This window comes from Coccinella septempunctata, chromosome 4, assembly GCF_907165205.1.
Source record: "Coccinella septempunctata chromosome 4, icCocSept1.1, whole genome shotgun sequence".
In the NCBI taxonomy this organism is placed as follows: Eukaryota; Metazoa; Arthropoda; class Insecta; order Coleoptera; family Coccinellidae; genus Coccinella; species Coccinella septempunctata.
The window spans coordinates 4,017,507-4,035,926 of record NC_058192.1 but is presented as its reverse complement, the minus strand read 5'-3'; the positions used below and the strand labels follow the sequence as shown (position 1 = coordinate 4,035,926).

The 18,420-nt window shown below is 35.1% G+C and overlaps 1 protein-coding gene across 1 annotated transcript; it reads left to right on the top strand.

Annotated features, from left to right (window-relative positions):
• The first annotated feature begins 208 nt into the window (after positions 1-208).
• LOC123311211 (mitochondrial fission 1 protein) lies at positions 209-1,325 on the top strand. The gene is made up of 3 exons (XM_044895041.1): positions 209-405; positions 476-734; positions 819-1,325. The coding sequence occupies exons 1-3, from the start codon at positions 361-363 to the stop codon at positions 965-967; spliced, it is 453 nt and encodes a 150-aa protein (XP_044750976.1). The 5' UTR covers positions 209-360; the 3' UTR covers positions 968-1,325.
• The last annotated feature ends 17,095 nt before the right edge of the window (positions 1,326-18,420 follow it).

Here is an 18,420-nt window from a genome sequence, read left to right as displayed (position 1 = left end):
TCATTCATTCTTTCGGTGATAAAATCAGTGAACAGAGAAGCAGAAACATAATAAAGATTGGAATCCATATACTCAATCAACCCCATTAAGCAATTGATCTGTAATTCTCAGTATCTTGTGAAAAGTAATCTACCTTTAATTACTGATGTTACTGTATTTGATTTATAGGGGGCAGCACAGTTATATTTACGACACTTGAAGTTTGGAATGTGTTGATAAGTTTGAAGTCTTGTGTTTGAACGTCAGATTACATTTGATACGTTGTCACAATCATAAAATTTTAGGAATATAAGTATTTGTTTTGATTGTTTCGAGTTTTCATTGTGATAAGTAAAATTCGAAGTACCAATTTTATCCATCATGGCTGATATTCTGGATGAAAAAGTTTCACCAGATGACTTAAAGGTTAGGCAACATATTTGAATTCCGATATTGTTTATCACCGTTCTATTTCCATACTTCCCTTTTGTTCCAGAAATTTGAGAAGATTTATCATGAACAACTGTATAAAAACAATGTCACTCCTAAGGTTCAATTTGAATATGCTTGGTGTCTTGTCAGGAGCAAGTACTCAGCTGATATTAGCAAAGGCATAATACTACTTGAGGAATTGTACAACACACATCCTGAAGGCAAAAGAGATTACTTGTACTATTTAGCAGTAGGGAATGCTCGATTAAAAGAGTTCTCAAAAGCTTTGAAATATTGCTCCGCATTTTTATCTGTAGAACCAGGTGAGAAAATGAACTGATACTATAAATTTTTCAATCAGTTCTTCATTGATCTCCTATCGATGTGAATGAAAAATGTTTTTTCAGGAAATCAACAAGTCAAATCTCTTGAAGAAACAATAAAGAAGAAACTGAAGAATGATGGACTTGTAGGGATGGCTGTTGCTGGTGGTGTATTGTTAGCTGCTGGTGCACTTGTTGGTATTGCATTAGCTGGTAAAGGAAAGTCGTCATGAAACATGATTTTATTCAGATATTTTCTAGATGTGATATAGTTAAAAATATGTTTTTCCAATTATGTATTATTTGCTTTATTCTAGCATACCAAACTTTGCATTTCCCCAATTTTCTATTTGTGAAAAATGTGTCTCAAATAGCTCTCGCACCCCAATTAATTTTGACTATGTTGATCAATATAGTCAAAGTTAATGGAGGTGTGTAGCTGTTAATAAAAAGATTAATGCATAAATGTGTACTTGGAATAATTTCTTGAGTTGAATTATTTTTGTATTCTAGTCTTCTAAAAGGAATTTCGTATTCCATACCTAAAAATTGAAATTCTGTACAATAATAAAATATTTAATTTAAGTTGAATTCGTGTTTTTTTTCCACAAAGTTGAGAGAAATACAAAAAATATTATACGAGACAAAAAATTTCAAACAACAACGCACAGTAACAGTCCATACAAAAACTATCTGTAAATCGAGTTGAGTTACTGTGTATCTAAGTTTGGTTAAATCTTTATTGGAACCTGGGTGCGGGTTTTTTCAAATGGTTCCTGTCAGTATTGTTTTTCTAACAACCTCTACACATTTTTTTTACATACATGCCTCTGTATTTGTAAAATGAGCTGACATGACCAAGAATGAGGTAACCAACTAAGCATATTTTTTCATTTAATGTTCATGTCTTCTAAATATTTTCCATAGGTTTATCAGCTACCGGTACCCTTATGCAATATGCAGCCGATGATAAAGCGTAAATGTCATGAAAAAGATATGGAACTTTTTTGTACTGGAAAGTACAACTTCCATAACTGAAGGCGTAGATCAGGATTAAAAAATGATAAAAATAAAACAGCTGTATATGTATAATCTCTCAAACAAAATCATCCAACCTAAGGACCATGCCAAATTGCCTCTGCTTCAACTTTGCACCTGTATTTCATACCCATCCAATTAACTAAGGTATCCTCTTCCTAACTATGGAGAAGGGTGTCCCGCTTGATAGATCAAGGGTGAAATGAAAGAAAGCTTTTCAAGAACCTGTTTTTTTATTTATGCTTTATAGTGGGATGGTATAATAAGGGAATTGGTTCTGTCTGGCTTATTTCTAAATTAACCAACAGTTTTCAGACTTTTTCAAACATCATCATACCAAGTTTTCATGCTTAATTTTTCATAAGAACGGGAAAACGTGAAACCTACATATTATACATAAACGAAAACGACACAGTTTCACTTTGAGTCAGGGCCTAAAGTAAGCTAGGTTCGCCACTACAATTAGAATTTTTACATATAAGAATCTATTTTCAAATGGAGAATGGAGGTATGAAATCATTTTTATATCGAGAACTCCAACTCAATCAACTTGGATGGAGCAGACTGGATTCCCACGATAGACTGTAATGAAGAAGACAAGAAATAAAAGAATACGCCCAGAGACTTGCTCTCTTGGAAAATAAATACAAAATGTGCATGAACCTACCGCATACACCGATTTATATAGCAGATAAAACAACGTTCACTTCCTAGACCATCTCATGATCCTATCTGCTTATCAAACTAGATGTAGAGTGATATGGTATTTCAGGATACAACCGGCAACCGGAGGACTAAAAGGGGAGATTCCTTTTAAATCGATATAATGAGATGGTTCTTGAAATTTAGATGATACTCAGAAATCATCAATTAATTAATTGATGTTTTCAGTTGCTCTATATGCTCTCAATTTTTCCCATGCGCCTATAGTATATTAGAATCTCCCGGTATGTTTCCCCGCATTTTTCATTCCTGAATTTTTCTATTGGTCGTTCATCATGCAGAAAGATTGAAAATCTCCTCGAACCGCCACGTCAACTATCTAAATGACAGTGGGTAATTTAATCCTGAACGTGTACTGATGCTCCGTCTCGAGAATGAAAATCTGAAATCGAACGTGCTGAATTGGATACGGCCTGGTCGGTCTTCAAACAAGCTTTCTCACAGGAACCAGTCGATGTTGGATTACAAAGTGGTTAGATGATTAGAATATGGTTCAGTTTTATTGCTGTCTCAATAGGCTGGTATTAAAGGTAAATTGTACCACCCATGATTGAATCTTCAACGCAAGCCTAATCAAGACTGACCATCGTATCTAATGAAACGAATATACGATTGTTGGTACTCTATTCAATGCGGCTGCACTGAGGTCTATATAAATATAGAGCCTTTTATATGTATATACATTGTAGAATACATTTTGGAGTTGTCTGAACACCTAAATCCTGAATTGTGATGATGGAAAAGGAATACATACATCGATACATCCACATTCTTAAAACTCGAACGAAGAAAAATCTAACTGTTATAATTTTCTTGCGTTCGGTCAATTTTTCTCGAGCATGAATTCGAAAGTCAATGAGCAAAGCCTGTCGTATAATAAGATGGTGGAGATACGCTCCAGTGACGCGAAGAAGCCATGGAGAAGGTGCCCAAGAGATGATATCTTTTGTAGTCTTACGCACTGCTGATGGAGCGTTCCACAAAACACTAGTATTATTCTGCAGGTGTTTCTATTACTAGAAAGTTAACTATTTCGAAGGTGCACTTCTGTAGGGCTGGTTTAGTGACTAGCATACATAATATTAAACATCATAAGAGCCTTCGGAGGGAATACGATAAGAATTATTGGAATTATGTATGGGAATGGCTCCACCAGTAAGGATTATTTCTTCGAAATAAAAATAACGCCATGTTTTCACTTCTTTGTGGAATTTTTGGTTTATGAATGTATAATATTTTCGTCAGATCACAATGGACCAATATTTTCATATCTTCTATAAAATAAGTAGTATAGATATTGTCCAGTTCGTATCCTTTTCCAACTCGGCACAGCTCTGTCGATTTCCAAAGCCTATCTAATGCTTGGAATAATAGGAAAAAAGCTCGATCATCTCGTCATTATTACTTTTCTAACCTGTGTTGATGTATGGCTCGCAACGTTGAAGAGAAACTGGTTTTTTCGATTTTTGTTTCAAGCTCTGCCGCTTCATATCTGGTATATGAGACTGAATGAAGATGACGTCTGTTTTATTTTCTCGGCAATAATTTTCACTTCCTGTTGTGGTTCGAGAAAGAAACCACTGTGAGAATCCTTTGGATTTGCATAAGAATCGACTTCGAATGATTTTACACGTTCATAGATCGTTTATGACGATAGTCATGATAATGTGGGAAATCGAAATTCTTCTTGAAACTGATTGCAATTTCATTCTGACACGACTTGTAGCTTTTGCAATCACTATCTAAGGAGTTCAATTCTTCCAATTTTCATAATTTTTTACACAGTATTCGTTCAAGTACGACTTACTTTTTTCGAATAATTCTATTGAAATTTAGTTGAGAAGGTTATGACCAAATCTAAGGAATATTGCACAGATTCTTTTATTATGATTGATTAAAATTCTGGTATATAAATATCTTATCCTTAGGTCTCCGAAATTTCAACACAAATAATCGGTCATTCTTGCTGTCCTAGCTGATCTGGCAAAAAATAAAAAATTGTAGAAAACGGATCATGGCATTTCATAAGATCTAACGGTTCAGTGAAATGGTTCACGTCGATTACACGAATTTTAGAACGTAATCGTGTGGTCGGTAATAACAGTAAAAAGTAAATAAATTTCTTTGTTGATATTTATTTCGCAAGCAACTTCTGGTTCCCATCTCTGAATAGATCGTTTCCGCTCTAAGACTATTTCACGCCACAATTGTTCGTTTCAAAGTGCAGAGCAGGATATCCATCGCAAAAAAACCGTTCAGTCGGGAAGCTTATCAGAGTATACGAGGGTGGATGGAGAAATACTGAATAACACTCCCTGGAAGCACTGGATATCAAGGCAAAAAATATCAGGAAATACTCTTGAAATTCTATTTCTCTCTATGCAAGTAAGCCTACGTAGGCAAGTCCATTGTTTCCACTATTTTTTATCACGCTCCATATTGCGAAAAAATTGGTTAGTAGAATTTGATTCCAATTTCGTTAATGTCCATCTTTATCCCCCAGTCACTTAATACTCATAACTATGCTCGAATCAAATTAATCGTGGTCATTATATGGTGCACTACCGTACATCGTATGCAAGTGCTCCTTCATTACCGTTTTGATCGACGAATCTTTCCATAATGCTCCCAAGAACACCTAATTATGGAAGGTGAGTTACGCATGGTGAGTTTAAAGTCACTACCCCGTGCAAACTCACGTAGAATCAGGACCGTATTTCAGTTATTCAACATGCGATGCGAACAGCTAACGATACTAGCGTTTTTTCCTTTGAGTATCGTTCGAAATAAAACCATCATCTCATCATTCTCTTCTTTCCATTTTCACCACCACAAGATGAAGTACAAATGTAGGGTTAGCAACCTAATCCCAGCAAAAATCAGTTTCTTTATATCATATAACGGACTCTCAATTCTAATCGATCGATATTTACCTAAATATCGAGAAACAATTCAGATGCCCATGTAAATAAGCATGCCAAGAATTCCTGATCATCAGAATGTGAAAAATGGAGAAGTTTCCACGCCAAATCTACTTTTTCCCAACATATTCATTAAGCAGAAGCAGAATCAAGCAATCACAGGATTATAAACCTATTCATTCAAAACAACCAAGTATGAAATTGCTAAAGGAAAATTTTCCTCAGGTATAAACAATCTGTGTAATTCTCAATTCTTCCATAACATCATCAGAAGTTCATTCGTTCAGGTTTGTGGTTTATGGTTTCTTTCTTCACTGAAACGAAGACAGTATTCTACATCTAGAAATCATCTTCATGTAGTTTCTACAGCGAGGATACGGTTGGCAGATGACACGACAGGGGTGTATTCAGAGATACTTCACGAGATCTAGAGCAATCTACCTGTTCCTTTGGAACTAGTACCTCGTTGGAACAAAATAATTTGAGAATTTTATGATCACTCGACCTAAAGGCTTTGTCATATAATGAGCTCGTTATATTCACGGAAATTATAGAACATTTTCGCGAAATAATGAGTGTGGAATATGATTGTTTCATGATTGTTGAGAACTCACTAATGCTATTTTAAATATGCCTGCTTATTCGCATTTGTTCTGTAAGTTATACTCAAAACGGAACGCTTTTCGAAAATAACTAAAGTTTATATTCATTAGACTAGAAGCTACGACTTTGATGAAATCATAATTAATAACTCATGTACTGCTGAGTTTATGTGAAACTCTTTCTGTAAAGAAGTTGTGAAATTATAATTCTACCACCTGATGCATTTGATGAGGATTGTGTTGTTGATTTCTCCTGAACCTGTTCCAGGTATGAATTGGGGAAATCAGAAATGTCCGTAAATTATTTTTCACAGACATTGAAATGTGCATAGAGCGCTTTAGTAGTATCTTTGCCGAAATTATGAGCATTAGTTCTTTATTCAGAAGATAGTGGCTCATTCGCCATTTTGCAACAAAACGTGGGTTTACAACTTCCTTTGAAGAATTTTTATATACGCGCATCAAAGCTTAGACCAGTAAAGGAAGATTAACTATGTTCTTTGTATTTCACAAGATGTAATTACTTACTGCTTTTAATTTTGATGTTCCAGTTTCAAGTTTATTCTGGATGGGATTTGTGTGTCAAGAACATAGAACAAATACATATTTGTTCGTATATGTATATATTGCTATAAACTCAACCATTACCAAGCCATAACCTAACCTAATCACAATAAGAGCATATTTGTTTTATGATCTTTCTTATACTGGTAGTATAAGTTATCGATTATGAGAAAAAGTTGTTGTCGGTGGTTTTGAAGGGTTAAAAACGGTGATTTTTTCATGGGAGACCAAAAACAGAATTGAAAACCTGGAGTATTAAAAGTTAAAAGCCTAGGAATTAGAAGGACCATTGAGGTAAGATTCGTATGATTCTACAACTGAAGCTAAGAGACGTTGGACGCAGTGTCTGCAGCTTGCCATGAAAAAAGAAAGGCCATTGTTGATGAAGAATGGAACCAATCAAATTCGAAGATGAAAAAATCATCTTTTCCAGATGCGGCAACAGCGTTTTAATCTTTATAATGGAAGTGAATGGTATCACAACAAAAAAGTAGATACAAGAAGAAAACTCTTCGTTCAAAATGACAGTTGATGACCACTGCTGGCCTCCTTTGAGCGACGCCTATGAAAGTGATCGATAACCTTTCAGCTGCTTCTTGTTCATAGATCAAGGATACCCTCTGGTTCTGCTGCTGAAACACAAATATAAAGTTTCCAGGTAACCGCTAAGGTGGCCAGCGAATGACATAATATTCGATTATACACATTCTTAGGTATGGGCAGTGGGATATAGGTAAGCCACGTGGTTTTGAAGTAATGGAGCTCTGTTTTTGTTCTTCCTGTCACGGCTTGACGCATTCTTTCGGTCACGAAGCTTCGGTGGTCGAGTTTTTCTTCGTGAAAGTTTTTCTCCACTTCCCATCATGCTCTGGTAGTGTTCCGAGTGAGTTGTACCAAACATGACTAATAGCACACCATCGAGGCAGTGTCACGGTATTAGAGCCAAAGGTGCAATGTCCTGTAGTACCTGCAACACTCACAGAGGGGCAGGGGAAGCTACCTGTTGCGCGGCCACCGGTACCAAAGTCAGTTCGAGTCGAGTCGTGGTACCTTCTAGGTGTACCTGGTGATACCAAATGGTGTCGAATCGTTGAGAGTGCCAACATTGACCTGCGAATGGCACTGGAAGAATTCACGGGGTGTTTTCTAGGTCCGTGGACTTTTGGTGCCATCCCCAGCGTCTTTGTTTACAACACAGCCTCTTTACACGGTTTCGCTCGCTTATCGACTGGTCTGCCGATTATTAAATGACGTCATTTTGTTGGTTAGTATACTTCCGCGATATTGTGAGTGATGGTATATACTGCAAGACTGGTGAAATGCCCGCGTTCGAGGACTGTCCTAGGAATACCTGCCATTGCTCCAAGATTAGACAGCTTTACGACGTGAGTAATGTGGTCGCTTGATGCCCGAAGTGTACTTTTACGTATCTATTTTTAAAGCGCCTGATGCTTAACCTCAAGAACCATCCTGAGACAGTTTTTTCTATTGGACCGCTTTCATATTTGGCGTATTTGTAGGTGTCCAACAGGTATACCTTCCCACGTATGAAACCTTCGTAATTTGAGAAAATAATTTTAAAATCGCCGAAGCGTATCGCGGTTTTATAAACGGGTGACGTTTGATGACATTTTAATAACAATGTAGTTGGGCTGTTACGCGTAATTACTAATGGTCTTTTGTGAATTGTGATATGATTCGAGCGCAAATGATTAGTACCACATACACTAATTACCTTTGTCTTTTGAATCGATAAGACGAAGCCGAATCTTTTGGTTTGTTTTCAGGCGATATTTTTGCGATAATTCAAAGGTTTCATCGATGAATATTTCCTTTATAACCTTTTTCTATCAATCGGCCACCAAATATGATTCTCTCAGGCTTTTGAATTTGATGCTTGATTCGCGCGCAATTCGCAAATCAAAATAATTCTTGATTATCGAAAAATGTTTCAGGAATCTAGTTACCCCAGTAGGTATTCTAAATGCCATAACCCAAATGGCACACAGGGTAGTGGATATCAGGTGCGTGAGGCAGGTGACAGCTGACGTAAAATTGACGCGCCAAGTACCATGTATTTTGAAAGCCGCCATTTAATCGCCCATATTTCCACTATTTATGTTTTGAAGAATATCGTTATGGATAATTGAAGTCATGAGACTTCAGCCATTTCATCAAAATTCACATCTTACATTCGAACAATTTGATACCATTAGATAATGCATACCCCGAATTGGATAAATTTGGAGTGCTTCATCAGATTGAAGGAATCACTAGATTCACTGGAATGTGTATTGTATAGGTATCAAGAGATGGTTCTTTGAATAATTGGAATGAAAAACTGAATTGCCATGTTTGGAAATTTGCAAAAAGTTTAGGCTTGTCTCTCTCTTACATATTTTAGTTTTATACATATCTCATCGTTTTGTGCTGGTTTAGTTTCGGATTTGATCCTGTATTGGATAAACTTAAGGAGCATCTAACCACAAATTCGAAATATACTCAACTACAGTTGCCTTTCTTTAATCCATCTTGAAGGAAGGAATTCTATCAATAAGTCATAATTGTTTTCGAATTGATACCATACCTTGTTATACCTATACATAGCTACAAAAGTTTCTCATCAAGATACTTCCTTCGCCATTTTAGAATGTGGAGTACCAAAAGTAAACTGAGAAATTGTGAAACGAAAAATATGACATCACCCCAAACTTGACCTTTGCTTTGGTTCGTTTGATTGTATTAAAATCTGTATAGAGTTTCACAAGTTCCTATTAATGGTGTTTCTTTCATAATATTTTTCCCAAGACGACTCGTCTTTCATGGGATTATTGTCTAGCCACCAATTAATTCCTGGGATCCATAATATTCGAACTTCTTTATTCATTGTGTAATCCAAAGCACCTGCCGGTTCGTTCACATAACGAGAATAAGGCACCTTTCAACTGATAGGTGTCTGCAGTTTTCGGAAGTTCATTTCCTGTCTTTCGAACGTTTTTCAACTCACGAAATGTAATCTCCCACTTGCAGCTAGATGTTTAAGAACACTGCTTATTTCAAACAGGTTCATTATTTTCAAAACTTAAAACTACCCCACCCTGTTCTTAGATCGATAAATTTTTGAAAAGTAACGGTTTTTATGTCACACAACACACTACAAGTGGTAACACATTTTGGTCCTTCGATTGCATTCAGTTTTTAGAATGCGTCATAGAAAATTTGGATCGATTTATGAAACACCGAGAACCCATTCAAATTTTTGTGTATAAACGACGATAGGTATAGCGTGAGACTGAAAATGAAAAATTTGTACATGTAAGAAGAGTAGGTAGAGAATATGGAGTTAATCTTGAATTCAAAACAAGAAGGCTGAGTATGTTTTGGTCTGGATAAATAAGACGAGGTATTATTTTCTCTGGTCACGTCTGAGACATGCTGAAGGCTGTTTTAGGGACTGACGGAGCAGAGGGCAAGCTTATACGTGAAGAGTATTTTCCTAAAGAACATTCTTAATCAGATTCATCATTCATCATTTTGTCTTTATCATTTTCAACTACCTACTTACGAGACGTGCTTTTTTATTTGACTAGTTGAGAAGATACTCATACGAAACACGAAACAAATGGTGCACAAATTAAACTCCCTGCAGCACATATATTTTTAATTATTAATAACTGAAGATGTCAGTAACTTGGAATACAATTCTAGTGGAGATTTTGAAATTAATTTTAATAAAGGTACGATAAAGTTTGAGACAGTTCGAGTACGTATATTCCCTATAAAATCAGCGTGTATGGAAATCCAATAAACATTTTATCAATATATATTTTTATTAATGACTCAGAAATTTTTAATCGTAAGATTTCAGAAAAATCCAAAGTAAGTTTTTGTTCCAGGCTCCAGATTTTAAGGGAGTCCAAAATACATGTGAGAAATATGGATTGAAGGGATGAAGATGAAACTCAGGATGCTCAAGAATACATGGGGATGATCTATTTGAGGAAATGTACCTACCTACTTCTTTTAAACTGAAATTCTACCAGTTCATTCTTGAAGTAATAACACTGAAAATCGTTGGACCTGCTGAATATAAGAATGAATTTTTTAGGCATTTTTGTACCGACAAGTTGTACCTATTTTCTTCAACTGTTTTACAAAATATTTGTTTATTAATATTCCTTTGTTGAACTTTTATGGTGAAAACTTGACAGTATTCAAGATGGTGAGAAATTCTACAGTTTTGAAACTCGAAGAATGTGGATAAATATTTCCTAAGCCATTGTATGTTATATTTAATTCAATTCTGGTATTAAGTGTCGAGAGTCATCATTTGAATATCAGTATTGTAGAATTATATGAATTTTTCAATAAAATAGTTTATATCTCAGCCCATTGAAGGTATTGTTCAAAATAATATAACTTTAAAAATTTAATATAAGATTACACAACAAAGGAAGTCTTTCATTTGCTTCAAAAGCAGCCTCCACTCGTTTTAGATAAATAGATTGTAAAAATTAGTGTTTTTTCCCTGTACTGGCCTCTAGGTACGGAATATTTAGGTTTTAAGGTCTCGAAACATACACATTTCAAGAGGAATTTTCTATTCCATACCAGGTTCATTACCAACGATAAATCAACCGAAATTTACAGCATTGATAGATATATTCATGCACCAATCTCAATTTTCAGAACGTCATATCACTGCAAACTTGGAAGCCCCTTCTGTAAACTCGATAAGTTGAAAATTCAGCGGGACTTATCTATTCATTTTCATTCATGAAGTGATAATTTGCTCTTTCGGTCGTTATCATTCAGTCTGGGTTCCATTATTATTGAAATTTCCCAGAAATACAGTCCACCTCGCAGTTTACTGCCACGTTTTATCGATAAAAATGTTCGAGGCCTCCCACGGTTTCATAGTTGACTTCAACATAGAAACACGATGACGGTGGGCGAGGATTAATGGCCAATAAAAATATTATTCGGCTCTCAGTATCCAAATTCACTTTCAGAATTGATAATAATAATAAATAGCCTTTATTGAGTCTTGATTTTCGATCCTGTATGAGTTAAATGTAGTTTTGAATGTGAAAATCTCTGAAATATAGAAATCAAATAGGTTATGGGCCCATGATATCAGTATTTTCGTTTTTTCATCCCAAATAACCCCGCATCCTTCCAATTTTGATCCTCATGAGGAGTGTATTTCACATAATAAAATAATAACGTTCTACTATGTCCAAACACACAACCTCGATTTCTATTCGGTCCAACACCATCATCTGTAGAAACTAAAAACTCCTGATATATAATTAGTGCAGAATGTGCTGTGGACTTAATGACGGTTCGTGAACATTTGAAACGAGAAAATAGGATAGAGGTTGAAGAACAACCGGAATAGTGGTCAACATTTGAATGGATAGTACCTGAACCTTTCCACTTTCGATTGGAACTATTGAAATGTATACAGGGTGAGATCGAAGATGATCGATAAACTCAACGCAGAAGCAGAAGATTCTGTGAAGAAAGACATGACTTTCCTAATGAGATCACTTACATGATCTTTCTCATTATTGACAGGATTTATCTCGCAAAGGATATGAAGCTTTCATATCAAGATGAAGAAAGGGATGTGAATCAGATTTTTCTGACCCACTTCTGCACTCAAACATGAGTGGACATAAATCCATTATACTTGGTTAAAGTGAAAAATTTGGTCCTTTGAAATATATATAGGCATTAAGTTCTTGAATATAGGATACATCCACTCTCTAAAGTAGTTCTTCTATCGCACATACTCGTGCTATAGGAGATTGCTCTTTTTTCAATTATGGAGCAATCTTTCCATTTATAATCCTTTCGATCGTGAACATTTATGACAGCAAAAAATCTAGATATTGCTTGTTTTTATAGATTTTATGAGACGCGTTCACATGTTTATTATTTATTGATGCGGTGAAACATTTTATACCAAATGACCTATGTACTTATTTACAGAGTGATCGGAGGGTTTTTTTCATCAGTATGGCAAATTTTCAACCCAAAACTGTGAAAAAATTTGCCTTATGAATTGGAGTTATGATATAATTACTATATGCATGAAAAAAACGTCAAATTGTCCTGTTATCCTAGTCACCAGGTGATGCAGACGCCACGTTAAATAGTCTAGGTCTAGAGACAAATCAACGAAACATGTATTTCCTGCGTGTGAATAATTATGGGTGTTAGATCTCCTAATGAAATTAATTTGTCTTGGCTCCAGCAGCTTCTTGGAAATATACAAGAATTATTGATATTGGACCAATTAATATCAGTGAAATTTATTACTGACTCCTTCCAGTCTTGAATTAGTAAGCTTTGATTCTTACATTTCCTCAAACACGGATATTTCATAGATACACTCATTTATAATGAAGAAAAAACTTTTAAAAAGTAATTTCTTCACAACTATATTATACTACAAGCCTTCTTCTCTGCAATGCATCCATTGGCGAGTTGAATTTATCAAAAATATTTATATGCAAGTAGATATACATTGTTCCAATCAAAAATGTACAAATTCTATTCTCACGAACAATATGTTGAATTTTCTTTTCCTCTTTCGGTGAATCTTTGAAAGATTAAATTTGAAAATGTGTGGGTTTTGGAAGCTTGTAGTAAGAAGTTCAAAATAGTAAAAGTCTTCAAATTTCAACAAATGCAATATGACAATATCGTGAGATGTGTTCTCATATGAGTTTATCGCCTAAGAACTAGTTGTAGCTTTCGACTGCGTACAAACAGAGCTTTTTTCCCATCACTTCCGGCAATTCAAATTTGGCAACAACGTGAAATAACAAGCACAATAAGGTTTACAGCAATTATCCATTTCCGCTGTAGTCATAAAATATTTCCATAATTTGCTATAAATTGCTGCCTGCTTGAAATTGTATGGAATTCAACTCTGTCATTAAAGTACCACAGTAGAAGAACAATGAAAACTTCGCCATTTCAGAAGCACTAGGACTTAACCACACAAAAGTTCTAGCTCATGTCACTTTTTCAATTTCCTTCGATAATATTGAAAGGATGGATCGAATGAGAATAATGAAATTGAAATCGACAATCAAAAACTGATCAAAAATGTATTGGAGAATTATCAGACCAAATGAATAAATATTGATTTGGAATACTGTTTACTATGCTATCAATTTTTCTCTAATCTGTTATGCCCTTCTGTCGTTCCTGGGATTCAAGTCTGATTTTATGATAATTGCAATCGGAAACTCACCTTTAATTCAATCTATCATTAGATAATTCGCTGGATTGAGATATGTTGGTGCCAGCACGTCATCTCACATTCTAATTACCCACTGCCGTATATCATTTAATGATTTTAAATGTCATATAATGTAATTAGTTATATTAGAGGAAACTTATGGGTCGTATAGTCGAAGATATGGTACCTTTGAGTAAATATATTTAGGAGAGTGTTAAAAGTTAACATTGAAAAGTCATAGCATCTAATAATAAACAATACTATCGATTATAATTTCAAGAATCCTGGAATTCACCATATTATATTCGGAAACGGCCTCCTATACAACGTGAAGCATTCAGGTGGAATGAATTTTAATGATTGAAGTTTGTGGTTTCAATTCAGGATTTATTTTGTTCTCTGTTCCTCCAGAGTTCAATCCACCATCATCACTTCAGAATGTCGGAAAAAACATATTTCTAATGCGGTTGAAGAAACGTCATTTCAAAAATTGCATGTATTATGACAATTTTCCGTGTCATTATCGAAGAATTCATTGAATCCAGGTGAGTATAGTCATCTACAGCCGCAGTTCTGTGCGTATTAAAAAGTCGTATACAGTTTCTGCTCGAAATAAATTACACAAAGGTCTCATGGAACATGACTCCATAACAGTTACTTTGATTACACCAATTGTAAATGTATTATAACAGGGTATTTATAGATACTTATCTATTAATTACTTTCTCTAGATCTAGTGGTCTGTTGGAAATTTTCATATAGGGCGAAAAAAATTTTTCCTGATATACTTAGCTCGGAAATTGAACGACCGTTTGGTCTTGACGATTTTTTAACTGACTTCAGAGCAACTCTTCTAGTAATAAATCTGAGAACTTCATCCATTTCGGCACAACCGTTCGGTTTTGAGGAAGTTTTAACTGAACCCAACTTTTTGGGAATTTTTCGAAGGTGATCTTTGGAGTAATTTATCTACCCGGAAAATTATCGTAGATCTAAACGTGATACATATACTGAAAGAGCAACTCTTCTTGTTAATAATCTGAGAATTTCATACATCTCGGCATAACCGTTCGGTTTTGAGGAAGTTTTAACTGAACCCAACTTTTTGGTAATTTTTCGAAGGTCATCTTTCGAGAAATTTATCTTCCAGGAAAATTATCCTAGATCTGAACGTGATACATATTCGGAAAGAGATTCTTCTGGTAAAAAATCATGATGTTTTATCAAGCTAGGTGCAGTGGCGATTCCAGGAGTGATGTTTGTAAATATTGAGTGAATAGGTAGGTATATGTTTATAATTGTAATATAAGCTCATTTTTCGATAATCGAATAAATATTTGTCTCAAGTTCTCAAAGTGGGAAGCCTCTTGCTTTAGTCTACATTTAACTTCTAAACTCCCCAGCTCCTAGTCCTCAATATACTCAAATAAAATTACCCAGTGGTGAACCTTCATACTCTTGATTCTGCCCAGTCCATCCTCGACTTACGTACAAAATTCAAACTGGATTAACTCGGAGTTGTCGCTGTTAGTCGAATCAATCTCAGCACAGGCACAAGTTTTACCCACAATGGGAAAATAAAAATTACCGACCTTTCATCCATCTACATGTGAACGTTTCAGTTCACATGCTATTGTCTTTGGAATACTGTTGTTTGTTGTGTCCGCAACTCGAATCATCAATGTAGTCTTCATGCCATTATAAAACCTAATGATATGTTGCTTCACTCAAAGTTATATAATTCTGCTTTAATTATGGATAGATGTAATTCAGAAGTATATTATGGAATTTTTCGTTAAGTTGTGCTACGAGCAGATTAAAATAAAAAAATTAAACTGAGTCGCATGATTTTCACTAGGATAAGTTTATGAAGTGATGTTTTTCTTGGAAAATGTTGAAATAACATCTGATTGCTGCAGATTCGTTCGGACATTTCAAAAACGCCCCTGAATAGTAGGGACAACAGAAGATTAAACAGGAATCATAACATGTTCCTCTAAACTTAATTTTCCCAAGATGGAGTTAAGCTCAGTTATATTACAAGCCTTTCATGTCCACCCCCGCACCTTTCTCTCCAGATAATCTCCATGGAATGATATTTTAATACTCACCTATCAATTCCCATACCTCATCATTTGCATCTGGTATCGATAATGTTACAATGGGTGTTTTATCTTCATAAACAATGACATTGCATAATAATTGATACCAGCATGTACTTTTTCAGAAGGGAAGGTATCCATGGCTAATGCGGTCTAAACAAACCGCAGTACCGTTAGAAGCGGTTGAAAAACAGGATAGTAGTGTACTTCTTGTACGATGTAATCGGGATAGGTACATTTGACATTAGTGATGGACATCATTATCAATATTATAACGAGCTGATAGAATTTAAGATATTATCAGGTATGGGAGGTTGGCGTTGAAAGATATTATGTGGTCGTTGAAACAATCCTGAAGTTTAAAAGTATTATGCATGATCTAAAATAAATTTACTGTTTTATATACATAGTGTTCAACCAAAGCACGCTCTTAATTAGATCTAGGTACAACGGAGACCCAATAATTTAAACCTTATAAACTTGAGTGTAATACAGCCATAAATTGTCGTCAACAAGACAGCGGCAGAAAAGAAACATCCGGCTTCTTCCAAAGATTGGTTTGCGATTAGTAAGAGCTTGATACCACCGGCACAATCACCTAGTCCTTCTCTCCTTTGCATCTTCTCAATCCTCGATTGCATTAATTTCAGATTTCAGCCCGCATACCGGTGGAAGTGGAAACAGTAAAAGTAGGCTTCGATCTGTTGTACATTTAATTGAATTCTATGCGACGATTTAACTTACGTAGATGATGGCCAAATAAGGTAGTAAGTTGTAGCGTTGAAAGATATGGTAGTATAGTGTTAATTGAATAATAAGTATATCCTAGCGTTTGTCTCAATTCATTCAGTCATGGCATTCTCAATAAGGAATATTTGATTCATTAATGAAATACGCAGGATATCCAAGAAATTTCATGGTTCTGAGATGTTCGAGCCTGATCTTAAGCTATTCCCGAAATATGATGAAAAAATACATAACCCTTGTTCAAATATCACTTCTTTCGAAAGCCCTGAATTGTACAAGGGTATCAAACTGCTCCACAAAAGTTGAGTTAAGATATTCTGTGATCTTTTACTTTCAGGCAAGTTCTTGTCATTTGCGTTTTGTATCAGTTATTGTTTCACGTTCTTACAAGCAACTTTGATTCAAAATGCGAGAAATGGACGCCCAAGCTCTACCACTGTGAAACTAATGAAGAAATGGGTGAAGAATGGGTTAGATAGGTGAGCAAACATTTAGATTTCTTATATCCAAAAGATTGGTAAAAAAATATAGAAACTTTCGAAACAGTCTCAATATTTCTGAACTTCCTAACATTTGTGGAGCAGTATATTTTTTCACATATTCCGATATTAATCCATATCTTCCTATATTGTTTCCCCTACTTCAAAGTGAATTATTTCTTATTATTTGTGCCAAATAACCGAAGAATTCAGTGAAGCTTCGGTAAACGCAGTGAAGAAGTTACTCATCGAGAGCATCATTTCAGTCTTATTAGCCTGTTGGGCTTCTCATGTTGGAAAGAACTGTAGATCCTGTTCTTGTGTCGATTATTTGAAGTAATTACCTCTGCTGTGTACACACCATAAAACGTGCGTAATGTCTTCAGATATTTATAGATGATGGATGAGATGTCGAAGGATCTGATTATATTTACAGCTCTTCCGTATTGTATATAGATCCACTATTACACCGTTGACCGATAGTGAATTTCAGTCATCAGTCACCTAGTATGGTTTTTAGTTAACTATATATAAGATTTTCTAAAATACGTTCGAAAGAATTCGTCTACAAGTAGACTATGGAATATTCTGTGTCTAAACTTAACTTTAAATGTCGCATCATGCAATACCTCATCTTTTAAAGGTCTTCCAATTGTAAACACAGAAATGATACTTCCTCGAAGGAAAAGGAGAGAAGGATAGATGACTTCTTTTTTATGGTCTTCACAAAACTAGTCGTTCCACTTTGATTTTTCCCGAAATATTCTCCCAGCTTCAAAAATAATGAATCTTTTAATAAAAATACCTATGAAACCAAAGGAGGAAATGCCCAAAACCACAGAGAACTAGTTGGTATGATTCCATCAGTCGAAAATTCAAGTTAAAATATGATACAACGAATTTCATTCTTGGTCAACGTGAGCGTTTCGATACATTGTGAAAGTGTTTGTATCGAAAGACCGTTCCTGAGCACGGTGAACGCATAGTCGAATCTTTATTTTGTGCGAGTATCTATCTAGTTCTTCTTCGCATATTCTATGGAACAACGAACTCTTCTTTGTTCCAGATAACTATGAACTTTAATCGTGTAATCACGATGGAAAGCAGGTTGTTGGTTGTTACCTAAATCGACACGCAAACAGAGCAATAAGAGTTACTGGTATTATACGAATCTACTCCAACATCTATATTATGAAATTAATCCAGAGAGAAATATCTTCGAGGTTCGAGGCCATTATAATTAATTAATCAC